At 43.1% G+C, this 12,142-nt stretch overlaps 3 protein-coding genes across 3 annotated transcripts; 1 reads left to right on the top strand and 2 right to left on the bottom strand.

The window, feature by feature from the left end:
* Positions 1-14: 14 nt before the first annotated feature.
* Positions 15-3,522, bottom strand: eef1b2 (eukaryotic translation elongation factor 1 beta 2). Its single transcript, XM_019860775.1, has 7 exons — positions 3,388-3,522; positions 1,938-2,060; positions 1,733-1,868; positions 1,107-1,173; positions 755-880; positions 478-545; positions 15-137 (listed from the first exon to the last, which is right to left on the bottom strand). The coding sequence occupies exons 1-7, from the start codon at positions 3,465-3,467 to the stop codon at positions 51-53; spliced, it is 687 nt and encodes a 228-aa protein (XP_019716334.1). The 5' UTR covers positions 3,468-3,522; the 3' UTR covers positions 15-50.
* Positions 3,523-4,603: 1,081 nt separating this feature from the next.
* Positions 4,604-7,303, top strand: arl11 (ADP-ribosylation factor-like 11). The gene is made up of 5 exons (XM_019860783.1): positions 4,604-4,719; positions 5,568-5,633; positions 5,709-5,827; positions 5,891-6,068; positions 6,408-7,303. The coding sequence occupies exons 1-5, from the start codon at positions 4,687-4,689 to the stop codon at positions 6,534-6,536; spliced, it is 525 nt and encodes a 174-aa protein (XP_019716342.1). The 5' UTR covers positions 4,604-4,686; the 3' UTR covers positions 6,537-7,303.
* On the bottom strand, positions 6,658-10,685 carry LOC109510425 (serum deprivation-response protein-like). Its single transcript, XM_019860735.1, has 6 exons — positions 10,329-10,685; positions 9,451-9,591; positions 9,277-9,378; positions 8,049-8,306; positions 7,672-7,824; positions 6,658-7,603 (listed from the first exon to the last, which is right to left on the bottom strand). Exons 1-6 carry the CDS (start codon positions 10,602-10,604, stop codon positions 7,313-7,315), a joined length of 1,221 nt encoding a protein of 406 aa, XP_019716294.1. The 5' UTR covers positions 10,605-10,685; the 3' UTR covers positions 6,658-7,312.
* Between the last annotated feature and the right edge of the window lie 1,457 nt (positions 10,686-12,142).

Consider the following 12,142-nt stretch of genomic DNA (forward strand, 5'->3'; position numbering starts at 1 on the left):
TTAAATCAGAAACATGAAATTCACCCAAGTGCTTTATTTTTTTTTTCTTCTCAGATTTTGTTAAAAGCAGCAACGTCCATTGACTGGACAAAATCCTCAAAAGCCGTGATGTGCTCCTCCAGAATGTCAGTGCCCACCTTAAGCAAAGAACAATAAAACTCAAGTCAGATAACTGAATCAAGATTCTTTGATACAAATCTGAGAGAGGCATGCAAAACAGTTCTCAGTACCTCCCCGCCCCCAGATAAATAATAACGCACCTAGAAATACAACCGGCGCCTCGTTTTTGGTTAAGGCGTGGTCTCGCCCACTATTGTATTTTAATGTTTGTTATTAGGGATGTATTTGGAGAGTCAAATATATTTTTTAAGTGGTACTTGGTGCAAGAAGTTTGAGAATCACTGGCCTCGAACATAAGGGAGGCAACGCTTAATATAGATATGATTGACATCCGCGTCATCACAGCCCAAACCTCACCTTGTCATCTTCGACCACACAGTTGATCTGCAGCTTTTTGATGCCATATCCCACCGGTACTAGTTTTGCTGCGAGAGAACAAAAATATTAAAATTCCGGATTCAATTCAAAACGTACAAGCTAACTAAACTCCACCAATTGTATCAGATCGGTGAAGTGGCATCACAATGTTCAGACGAAAGATGGTGAGTTACGATCATCATCAAGTGGAGAGCTCCCTGAAATCAGCATCCGCTGTTGTTGCTACGACATTTCACTTCTAACGTCACTTGCTCACATTGTCCCCAGACGAGTCCATCCATCTGAATACTGCGGACGCACTCCTCCAACTTGGCCATGTCCGTCTCGTCGTCCCACGGTTTGACATCCAAAAGAATAGACGATTTGGCAATGAGGGTAGGTTCTGAGGAGAAGGAGGGGAGGGACGTTACCGCCACAAACAAATTAACAGCCGTACCAACGAGGCCACGCCTTGGACTCGGTCAGGTAAGTAGAGCGTACATCACACGTCAGCCGAAAGATGGTGATTGATAATCATCAGCGAGAGTCCAAATCGAACATCCTCAGCGCTATTGGTGCAGGCTGATGATGTGCAAAAAACAAGACAAAAAAAAATAAAGATCACTCACTGTTTGCTTTCCTGGCAGCGTACGCTGCCACACGCTCCTCCTTTAGCCTTGCAGCCTCGGCATCCTCCTACGACACAACACATGATAAATTAGCATGAACGCCACCTTGAAAATACAGTGCTATCTTGCCGTTCTCTCATATTCTTTGCATTCTATGAAATCATCGTATTGGACGTGTTTATGAAGTGCAATAGAATTGTGTTTTTTAGTAGGGGGGGAAGTTACAAAAATTTAATTTTTTTTAAGCGCACTGTACTGATTCATGCCATGTCCATTTGAGATATATTTTGTGCTACAAGCATTGTCACAGAACAAATTAAATGCGCAAGTTAATGCATTGTTGTATAACCTCTTTGGATGTACGAGTCATAACTTCGGGATCCAGACCAAGTTTTTACTAGTAAACCTGAAATGACTTTTAAAGGACGCACACTGCATGTAGACATGCAAAGTAAATATTCACTCCACTAATTTTCACCATGATATTGTGAAATGGTCTGAAGAGTGGATGAAAAGTTTGTAGACAAAAAAAATAATAAAAATTGGCATGAGCAGAGCATCTTAAATTTTAGGAGCAAAATGCTACCATTTGGGGCCAGTCCGCAGTACTGTATTTGCGTCCTCACCTCATCGTCAGAGCCAAACAGATCAACCTCATCGTCGTCGTCGTCATCAGCAGCTGCCTTTTGGACCACTGTTGTGGTGGAGTCACCCACACCTGCTGGGCCATACTGACCCAAAGGTTTCTTCACACCTGGAAGACTGACAAAACAGGTGGTTGGTTTCAGTCCCAAAAGAGCTTGCGTCTGTCACCACATCAAAGGTACACACCTGTTCTTCTGGCTCTGATAAGACTTGATATGGTTGAACCAACGGAGGGCATGGCAAAGTTCTGCTGGGGGTGGGGTTGCGATTGCCTCAAAAACAGCAACATCTGCCTGGGAAGGCACATGCCTAAGAATAAAGATGAGGTTAGTCCTCTCAGACAAGGCATGAAAAAAGCAAAGTGTTTTCTCAAACTTTTTTTTTTTTTTTACAATAAACAATGTTAGTTAATGAGTTATATTTGTTTGCACTAAGCTGAGAAAAGCAATAGTATGGAAGTGCTTATTCATACTTTCTGTCTAGTCTTGACACAAAGGAAATATTAACTATGTATATTTTTCCCACCTCCAGATGTGGGTCCTCTGGGCTCTATGTCGGCCAGTTGTGTCCACAGACATCAGTTTCCAAACTTAGCGACAAAAATATATCAATAGTATACCATTTTGACGAAATTGTAACTTCTGGTTTTATTATGGCCACTTTCAACCAAATGAACCCCAAGAAAACTAAAGATTTGAATTCCTTTTTATTTATTGTACCAAATCATACAATTTGGGTAAAACGTGTTCCATTCTAAACACCTGACAATTTCACTTTTGCTTTCGACCACTTTACACCACTTATCAATTTTGGACAATTTAATGCAATATGCATTGCTTAGTTTCCTAAAGACTCAGAAGTTGGCTTAGTGAACTCCAATGGAGTTATTGCTTATTTATTCTTCTAAATGAGTCCACCATATTAAACTGTGCATAAGGTAAAGGTGGCTTACAATAATACATGTACATTTCAGGAATAACACCAGTGTTGTTTGTGATGAAGACTTACTACGGAGTCAGCAGCTTAATGTCGGGCACTTCGGGGTACTTTGTGAGCCAAGTATTTGCGTTTATCAAATTAAATGAGGACCACTTGTATGGTAGGTGTGCCCAGTGAAAATCAGATTCAAGAAACTTTGATTTAACCCAGAGTGAACGTACTAAAGTAATCAGCAATATGGGCTTATTATATCGAAAGCACGTGAATCTTGCAAAGCACCTGTGAATACTGTATTCCAAAAGGAATATAACGCCGGTGAAAGATTTCGTTTTGCCTTCACGTCCAAACTTTGGTGACACGCCATACAAACGGCATTCGTCACTAGCTAGCTGTTAGCCAGCATGCGGCTCATAGCAGCAAGCATCTCAGTTGGTCTCCAAACTGCCACGTGCGCAAACTCAACGCACTGACCGTAACGATAAGCGTTGATACAATAAGTCTGCCCAGCTAGCTAACGACACCAGACTGCACTTCCCCGTTAGGTTATTATTCACATCGTTCCGCTTGTAAATGCTACTCGTTAGCCACGCGTAGCCAAAATGGCGCCGCCGGTAACAAGGAGCACCACTAAAATTCCTGTGACCTACATCCTTGTTCTTAACCGGATTTGTACGTATAATGCCGCAGCTGCACTGACCCTTCTATGTAGCTGCGATCAGCAAGGAAATCATTCAGCACTTTGAGACCGGAGGGTGCTTTCAGATCACCGAAACCCATGATGACAACGGTTTGCTACTTGGGGAGGAAGAAGGGCCGATGTGGCAGCAAACCGCCATTTTATAGCCGGGAAGTGGCTCCTCCTCCTCATCCAACACCAACGCCTCCGACTCCTCCCAACTGCATAATTTGGGATCATCCGATGCCAAAGCAATACAGAGCCAACAATTGCTGAATCTCAATGAATTTTTATGGCCTTTGAGTGTTTTTGTCACTATTTATCAGTTAAAAGCCAGGACATAATTCTAGTCAAAATCTATTTGTAAATAGAAGATAATATTTCCCCCATACGTTGTGAATGTCTGGATCCGCCCCCCTGAAATAAACAAAGTGTACAACGTTATGATCGGAAAACAATTAACAAATAAGTTGTCCAATTCAGTATTAGTTAAAAACAAACAAACATTGTAAAACATTTAATAAACCAAACAATATCAGGACGTAAATTTTTCCCCCGTATTCAAGTTAAAAAAAAGAAGCCACCCTCTCAGGTTACTTAATAAGGCCGGTTGGATAGAATGGGTCAGCAGAAACGTGAGCATTAACAACAGATTCAGAGAGGCAGGGTCGCCCCTATCGCTGGCCAGATTATTAAAACCACCCAGCTTCTGGTGTTCAAAAATTTGTCTCTGGAATCTAAAGAAACACATACAAGTAGGGGAAGGTGAACTTTTTGGGCTTCTTCAAATCTATTTTTTTCTCTTGGGAACTTTCTTTAGCGGAAAAGTTGTTTGAATTATAAAAATTCTGAGGAAAAGTGCCTCCAGTGCGCTCCTGAGCGACCTTGTTGAAAGGATGTTACTCATAACTGTTTCCACTATTAATATTTAAAGCAACGGGCCACTTACAAAGTTCAGCTGCTGCAGAGTACAGAAGCAAAAGAAAAGAAAATGGCCACAGTATCGATAAAAAGCGATGAATTGCGATTAGGTTACCATTATTTTATCACTATCTTTATTTCTACTCAATTACAGCGTGTAATTACCTTTGCCACCTCTGGTTTTAATTTTGCTACAATATACTGTATTATCAAGGGTTCTGGAGGTTTCTTTGTAGGCCCACAGTAACAAGAACATGTTTACTTTTGTGCTGCTTGCATAAAGAACATGCCGTCAAACCAGTTTGTGATGTCATGTGTTTCTTCCTTGGTTGATTCATTTATTTAGCAAGAAGCAGACAAGATTCTGAAGTTTAAGGGACAAAGAGCAGAAGAGGATTTATGGGTCTCATTCAGTCATCTAAACGTTCACAGGTAAAATTGATTTGGCATGTTCACACATAACCGGATAACACACACATTGGCTTAACATGTTGAACCAACACCGACATCCACCTTTAAGCCGGTTGAAAAAAAAAAAAAAAAAGGGCGCCACTACCTCACCGTTTAAATACACGAACGGAACAAACGTTAACAAACAATCCGATTGTTTGGATCCAAAGCGAATTTCAGCTGTCATTTGCACATTATTAGCTTTTGTAAACGTAAATAACTTTCATGTTGTTCATGTTGTTGGAATGTTCAGATGAACTCAAAAGGCTTTACGGGGATTTCGAGGTCAAACTTTAAAATAAAATGAGATTCCATTCTTCCATAGCAAACAAACTAACAAACTGGTTCGCATTAGTCGTCAGCTCTGATCGCATCTGTCGCCCACTTCGGAATATTTTTCAACAATGAGCGGCAGGATACTTCTGAGTGGCAGCATCGGGTTATAAAGCGCACTGCCGGCTTTTGAGAAAATGGAACGCTTTTGGGTGCGCCTTATAATGTGGAAAATACGGTACGTGTGACGTCATGGTGAGACGGTCTATTACACAGGTGTCAAAGTCAAGGCCCGGGGGCCAGATCCGGCCCCCCATGTCATTTTATGTGGCCCGAGGGAGCAAATCATGTGTGTCAACTATCATGATTCTTGCTGAAATCTGTACCGAAATGTCAAATTGTCAATGATAATAAATAATGTTGAGATTTTGCACCGGCCCTCCGAGGGAAGCCGTAACTGCGACGTGGCCCGTGACAAAAAATGAGTTTGACACCCCTGGTCTATTAGTTTTAGAGGTAAAATGCTCAGCTAAAGTGCATGTCCAACATGGATTCAGGTCATCCTGATGGGTTTGGACTCTGCGGGAAAGACCACTTTGCTGACTCGACTCCTGACCGGACAGGTGAGGCTGTGGCCACTTTTACCTTGTGCTTTGTCTGTGCGCGCAACTGTGATCTGATTGTGACCTGACTGACAGGTGATGATGGACACGTCACCAACCGTCGGATTCAATGTCGGATCGTTCGATGTGGACAAGAGGACGTCTCTGACAGTTTGGGATGTGGGAGGCCAAAAAAGCATGAGGCCCAACTGGAGGTAATTTAAGGCTTTGCTTTTGTTTGCAACTTCCTCTTTCTCTTCTTTGTCATCTTTTTTTAGGTTCTACCTGGACGAATGCAAGGCGCTGGTCTTTATGGTTGACAGCAGCGATCCCAGTCGGATGCCCGAGGCCCAGAAGGCATTGAAGAAGGTGTTGAGTGAAGAAAGGTTACGAGATATTCCGTTGATGGTGCTCGCTAACAAGGTGGACCAGCCTGGCGCCATGACTGTACAAGAGGTACAGAAAAAGAAAATCTCTATATACTCGGGAGCCTGTAATCTTGAACGTAGGACCTTAAATTCATTTGAATTTTTCTAAGAAGCCAACTAATTAGAAAATGTGACTCCAAAGTAAAGTACATGACAGTAATCCAGCCGGGATGTGACGAAGGCATGAATGATTCTTTCAAATTGCTCTTGAGAAAAGAGGTTTTATTTTGCCAGCTGCCTAAGAAGAAAGAAGCTGGATGCAGGACATCATGAGTTACAGTTTGTCATTCTTACTACTCATCCTTTTTTTTTTCCCTCTACCCCTTCTGCACCCTGCCTTCTTTCCTTGACACCCACTCGAAATCAGATCTCCAACCAACTGGGACTGTCCAACTATCCGCACCTGCGATGGGAGATTCAAGCATGCAGCGCGCTGAAAGGAATCGGTCTGCGTCAGGCCTTTACGTCCGTCGCCAAGCTCATCAAGAAGAACTAACTTGAAGGCGTGAGGAATAAGAGGAGGAGAATACGTGAAGAATGTGAAGAAGTGTGATAGAAAAACAACAGTTGTGTATTCGACTAGCATTCTTTCTTTCATCAAACCAGACACAGGACATTGTGTGACAAACTTTTATTTATCTATGTTTGTGAGGTACAATGAACAGAGGGCATATTCTTTGGTTGTAGAAGTTCTTTTTACAAAAAAGAAAACAATTATGTCGTGTTGTATTTGTGAAAGCCATCAGAGCCAGTCCGTTCTATACATTTTCAAACTGGTTGATCATAGTTGAGTTGACTTTTGCGTAGTTCGCCAGCAGCTACGTTGCGAAGCCATTGAGCAGTTAGCATGTGAAGCTAAAACAACAAACACTGTTATATTTCTTGATAAACGATTTCTTGCCAGATTGAGTTTTGCGCGGTTAGGCAAAGGCAACATATTGCTAAGCCATTGAACAGTTAGCATGCGAAGCTAAAAACAACAAACACGCTTACATTTGTTGATAAATGCTTTTCTTGCTAGATAAACATGGAATGTGCTCATATTAAGTTTGGCTAAATGTTTTGCCGTCCAAAAATCAAAACCTCTCTACTTCTGGGTGACCATACTTCAGTCAACAGCACATGAATATTTCCCAAACAAGGTCTGCTCCAGTGTTTTTGCGCTCAATTCTCCTCTGTTCACCAACTCAGACAGATAGCGTGTTTGTGCTCGTGCTTTTCAGTGTACGAAATGCGTTCACAATAAATCATCTCTAAAACGTGGTCTTGCTCTTATTCCTGGAGTGACATCGAAGACTCCTCCTTGTTCTCCTGGTCCTGAGGCAGCGTGGTGGACAAAGCGTAGTCCTCACTCACCCCTTCAGATATTCCGCTGACCTCCGCACATGGTTGCTCCTTCTCCTGGTGCTCCGGCGGGGCCAGCTCATTGTGGATCTCCGTGAAGGTGACCTCCTGCTCGTCACTGCCCAGCGGGGAGAGCTGGATGTGGTCCTCCGGGGCGGGGCTCTCTTCGATCTGGACAGGATGTTCTTCGGGAGGCTGGGAGGCTGAGTTGCTGCGAGGCTGCAAACACATGCGGGTTAGAGGTCACGCAGACAGACGAGAAAGTCATTATCACTTAGAGGTCATACCTTCTTGATGCCAAAGGTGACGGGGGAAACCTTGAGACTGGACGTTTTCTGTTTGATTTTCTCTCGTTGTTCAGCGGACACAATTTTTGTTCCGATCTTGGTCATCTTTTTTTCGATGTTTTGGCGGGAGAAAGCCTTCTTCAGACTGTCAACCTTCCGAGAGAGTTGGAATGCAAATTATCGTTGTTTGCCAAGTATGTTAAAACACAAAAGGAATTTGTTTCTGGAAGTTGGAGCCATTGTAATACTACAGCAAAAAAAGCCATGGTGACAAAATTTACGGTAGACTCAGAACAAAACTCAAGCACGACAACTAATTGTTGGACTGAGAGCATAAGTGCCCAAGTCATTTTTAAACATCGTATTGTGTGGCTTACCTTCTTCAGACTGGAGAGTTTCAGTTTCTCAGCTTTGGACTTCTCCATGTTCTCCAGGTCTTGAGGCCACATCTCCTCTTCCAGATCTGCCTCCAGGCCCACGTCCTCATCGGATGAGAGGTTGATGTTTTGGAGCACGCCCTCTGAGGGCTGATTGTCTTCGACAACACCTGATTCGTCGCCCTCTTCCAGAATTTCATCACGAGGGAACGGCGGTGGATCCTTCACAAAGACAGTGGAGGGGATCTCGTTCTCCTCCTTCAAAGGACAACCGGACCTTAGTTAGCCAAAAACAAACTGAACATCCTGTCATTCCGATCCTAGTTCAGACTAATCGCAGAAGACCTGATCAATACTTTGATACGTCTGACGTTGACACATTTTTCGTCATCTTTCAGCTGACTTTTGGCTCTCATTTGCGAGCGCTAACTTAAGATATGCACACTCTAAGGTAGCAGCAAACTCAACTAAGCGGTCTGGCATAGAGTAAACAATTCTTTTAAAAAAATGAGGCTGCAAACTGTTTAATGACATGCCCAGTGGAAGTTTACTGTCAATCTAAACATAAAGCAAAGAGAATTACTCATTGTGTATTGATAACAACGAAGCAACTTTGCACCCAATAACTTAATCGTAACACATAATGTAAAACGCCGTGGACAGGCTAACTGTTAGCATTGATAGTTCCCGTGTTATAATCGTGTAGTGTAAGGCTTACAGTGTAAGCAATGGATATTTGAACACTAACAGTGGAGCAAAACATGTTGACAGAGTATGAAATATTCACAGGTAAATATTCTTTATCCTCTGCAAAAAATGACTAATACTAAAAAAAATACAAGTTGTGGAAAAGTTGTGTGTGAATGCTGAAGTGCTGAATGCTAAAATATGGAATTACGTGGAATGATGCGGAATGATAATGATGTATAGGAAATATAGGAATATATATTATAGGAAATATAATTTGAAATTCATTTGTTTTGACTTACAAACATGGTCACGGAATGAATGAAATTCATATCTCAAGGCACGACTGTACTGAATTTACACATATGCGCACGCTAACACATGGCCATAAGGAATTTGGGGAACGTTGCGCATTGGCGAGAGAAGCCAGCATCATGGTTCTCTGTGATCTCACCAACCATAAAAGGACTTTAGAGTGGATCACATGACCTCTTGTTCCATCAAAAGGGTTGAGAGACCAAAAGAATTCCGGCTCACCGACCTGAAAGATGAGTACTTTAAAGTTGTTTCTGTTGATGAGATGGGCATGGTTGGCCTCCAGTTTCTTCACCTGCGTGCCCTGGCGCTCCATCCTTTCTCGTACCTAAAACACAATCTCATTTCATCCCAGAGAACGCCGGCATTTGAAGCGGCGACATGGTTGATTTCCGGTTACCTCCTTCATGGTGACGGAAAGCTTGCGGCTCTTGTCCAGCAGTTTGCTGACGGTGTTGGAGGTGTGACTGTGACTCTTGGAGAGTTTGATCATATCCGCCTGGATCCCCCTGACCACGCCCTCCATCTCCACTTGGTGCCCCTGAAAAACGCAAAAAGGACCTTTCAGAGACCACATGCCTGCTGATCGCTGTGACCACGCCCTTCTCAGATTTAACCGAATGTTTCCAGAAGAAAAAAACTGCGACTGAAATCGGAGGTTTGCAGGGAAAAGGGCGGTCGTGTCTTTGGGCCAGAGGACCAACAGTTCAAAACCTGACTACTTTTGAGCAAGAATTTGACCGACAGCATCTCTTCGCTTAACTTTTGGGTCACACGCTTTCTGTGAAAATTCCTTACATGAGTCCATTTTTTAAAAAGAATCCCTTTCTCAGATTCTTGAAGTCTTTTCACTTTTCAGATTAAATGGGGGGAAAAAAGAGGACTCAAGCTGGTGGTCATGTGAAGTTTATATTGCTTTGAGTTGAAAAGAAGTTTGATAGCTGGAATTGGACTGGCTCTGGAGCTTTTGCAAATTAATACCGGAGGGAATGTAGTCCAATAAAGTTACAAATATGCAGGACTTGCTTGATTAAGTTGAGTCAAGTTGTTTGAAATGAACTCTCAGCGTTTAACTTGAACAGGAAAAACATGTCCTTCTTTGCACAGTGCGACGTGAAATGTTTTACGTCAAACGTTGCTGCTCTTATTGTTTTTAAAGTTGAGAGGACCCGGACCTTTTAAGTCCTTGTAAAGTTGGGACCAAAACGCATTTTTGCTGAAGTAAAAGTCTGAAGTAAACTGTCACACGGGTTGAGCACGGCCCCACCCTTCGCTCACCTCCATCTTGTGCTGGTTTTCCTGCACGGCGTCCAGCATGTTGACCAGTTTGTCCAGCAAAGTGAGGACCGTGATGGCGTTGACGGGGCCTTCGCCCATTTTCTCTCGGTCCAACCCAAACAGGCCCGCTAAAGAATTTTCCTGGTTCTCTGGGTTCTCTTGTTCTTTGAGCTGGTCCTCCGACTCGTGGACCTGAGGAGGGACTAGCAGGTCCTGGTTCTGGTGGGTGTCTGTGGTCACCATGTTCTCGCCGGTCTGAGCGCCGTCCTCACTCATCAGAGACAGCAGTTGGTCAGAAAGTTCTGCGGGCTGAAAAACACTGCAAACTGTGTGTGTATGTGTGTGCGTGTGTGTGCGCGCTGAGCTCTGATTGGTTGGCACTTGGAAAAACATTCCGCCTAACTTCCCTGTAGGGAAGTGCACACCCTTAACTCTTTTAGTGCCAGAACAGAGCCGCACTTGTGCTTGTTCTGCAGCTTGACACAAATTCCGCAGACAAGACAAAGGTGAAAACAAGCTGGAGTCAGTCAAACTGTCCAATGGGACAAGGAAAAGTGTAGCAGAAAATGGTACAACACAAAGACTAAAGTATTCGGGTACCCAATTGTGGACGATTTATTTCACGTGCAATTTACATACAAGTGTCTTCCTTTTGTATTCATGAAATAAGGTCTGTATGGGAAGCATGACGTAATAACTAAACAGCACAGGGGAAGGAAGCCATGCACCTTTGTGGTGTCTAAATAAACAATAAATAAAAAGTAAATCAGGAAAACACTTGAAAATGAAAGACCGAGGTTAAAAAAAATAAAAAGAGTTCAAGATAACAAAAGCGCTCAAACACTCTCATCTTGTAAGGAAAATAAGTTTCATGGTTCGGGGAAACAGTCGACGCGGCACGAGGGTGGGAAGGAGTTAAATATAAAACCTTACAGCCTGTTCCCATGGCAACAGAGTGTCAGGGGGTGATCCCTCTCACCAATAATAAATAAAAAGTAAATCAGGAAATCACTTGAAAATGAAAGACCGAGGTTAAAAAAAAAATAAAAAGAGTTCAAGATAACAAAAGTGCTCAAACACTCTCATCTTGTAAGGAAAATAAGTTTCATGGTTCGGGGAAACAGTCGACGCGGCACGAGGGTGGGAAGGAGTTAAATATAAAACCTTACAGCCTGTTCCCATGGCAACAGAGTGTCAGGGGGTGATCCCTCTCACCGTCATGCCTTCCAGATGAAGTCATCTGGAAAGAAAGTATTCGCTCTCGCTCTCTCTGACTTCAAGTTGTGGTTGACATGCACTCCTCATGCTCGTGAATGCCATGTTGATTTTCGACATGTTTTATTTCAACTGCTTCTTTTTCATCTGAGGGTGACTGCTCGGTTCTTTTTCCAGACCTCGGACAAGTGGCGACACCTCCAATTAAAATTAGAAATTGTCCCAAAAGATGAAAAAATAGGGGGGAAATTTAAAATGCAAAATGTAGAATTTTCTTTCTCCTTGAGTGACTTGGATTTTCCCCATTAGTATTGTATTGAGGATTGTATGAGCCACATGAGTGCTGTCAAACAAATATGTTTTATGCTGCCGGCAAAGAGAAATTACTCGCTGCAGTCATTCCACCCACCCATCCATTTTCTAATCTCCTTCTCTTCACAGAGGTCGCGGGCGTGCTGGAGCCTATCCCAGCTGTCTTCTGGCAATAGGCGGGGGACACCCTCAACTGGTTGCCAGCCAATCGCGGAGCACACGTACACCAACAACCATTCTCACTCACACCAAGTCACAATTTAGAGTGTTCTGTTCACCTCCCGTGC

Source organism: Hippocampus comes, unplaced genomic scaffold, assembly GCF_001891065.2.
Source record: "Hippocampus comes isolate QL1 unplaced genomic scaffold, H_comes_QL1_v1.1 scaffold56, whole genome shotgun sequence".
NCBI lineage: Eukaryota > Metazoa > Chordata > Actinopteri > Syngnathiformes > Syngnathidae > Hippocampus > Hippocampus comes.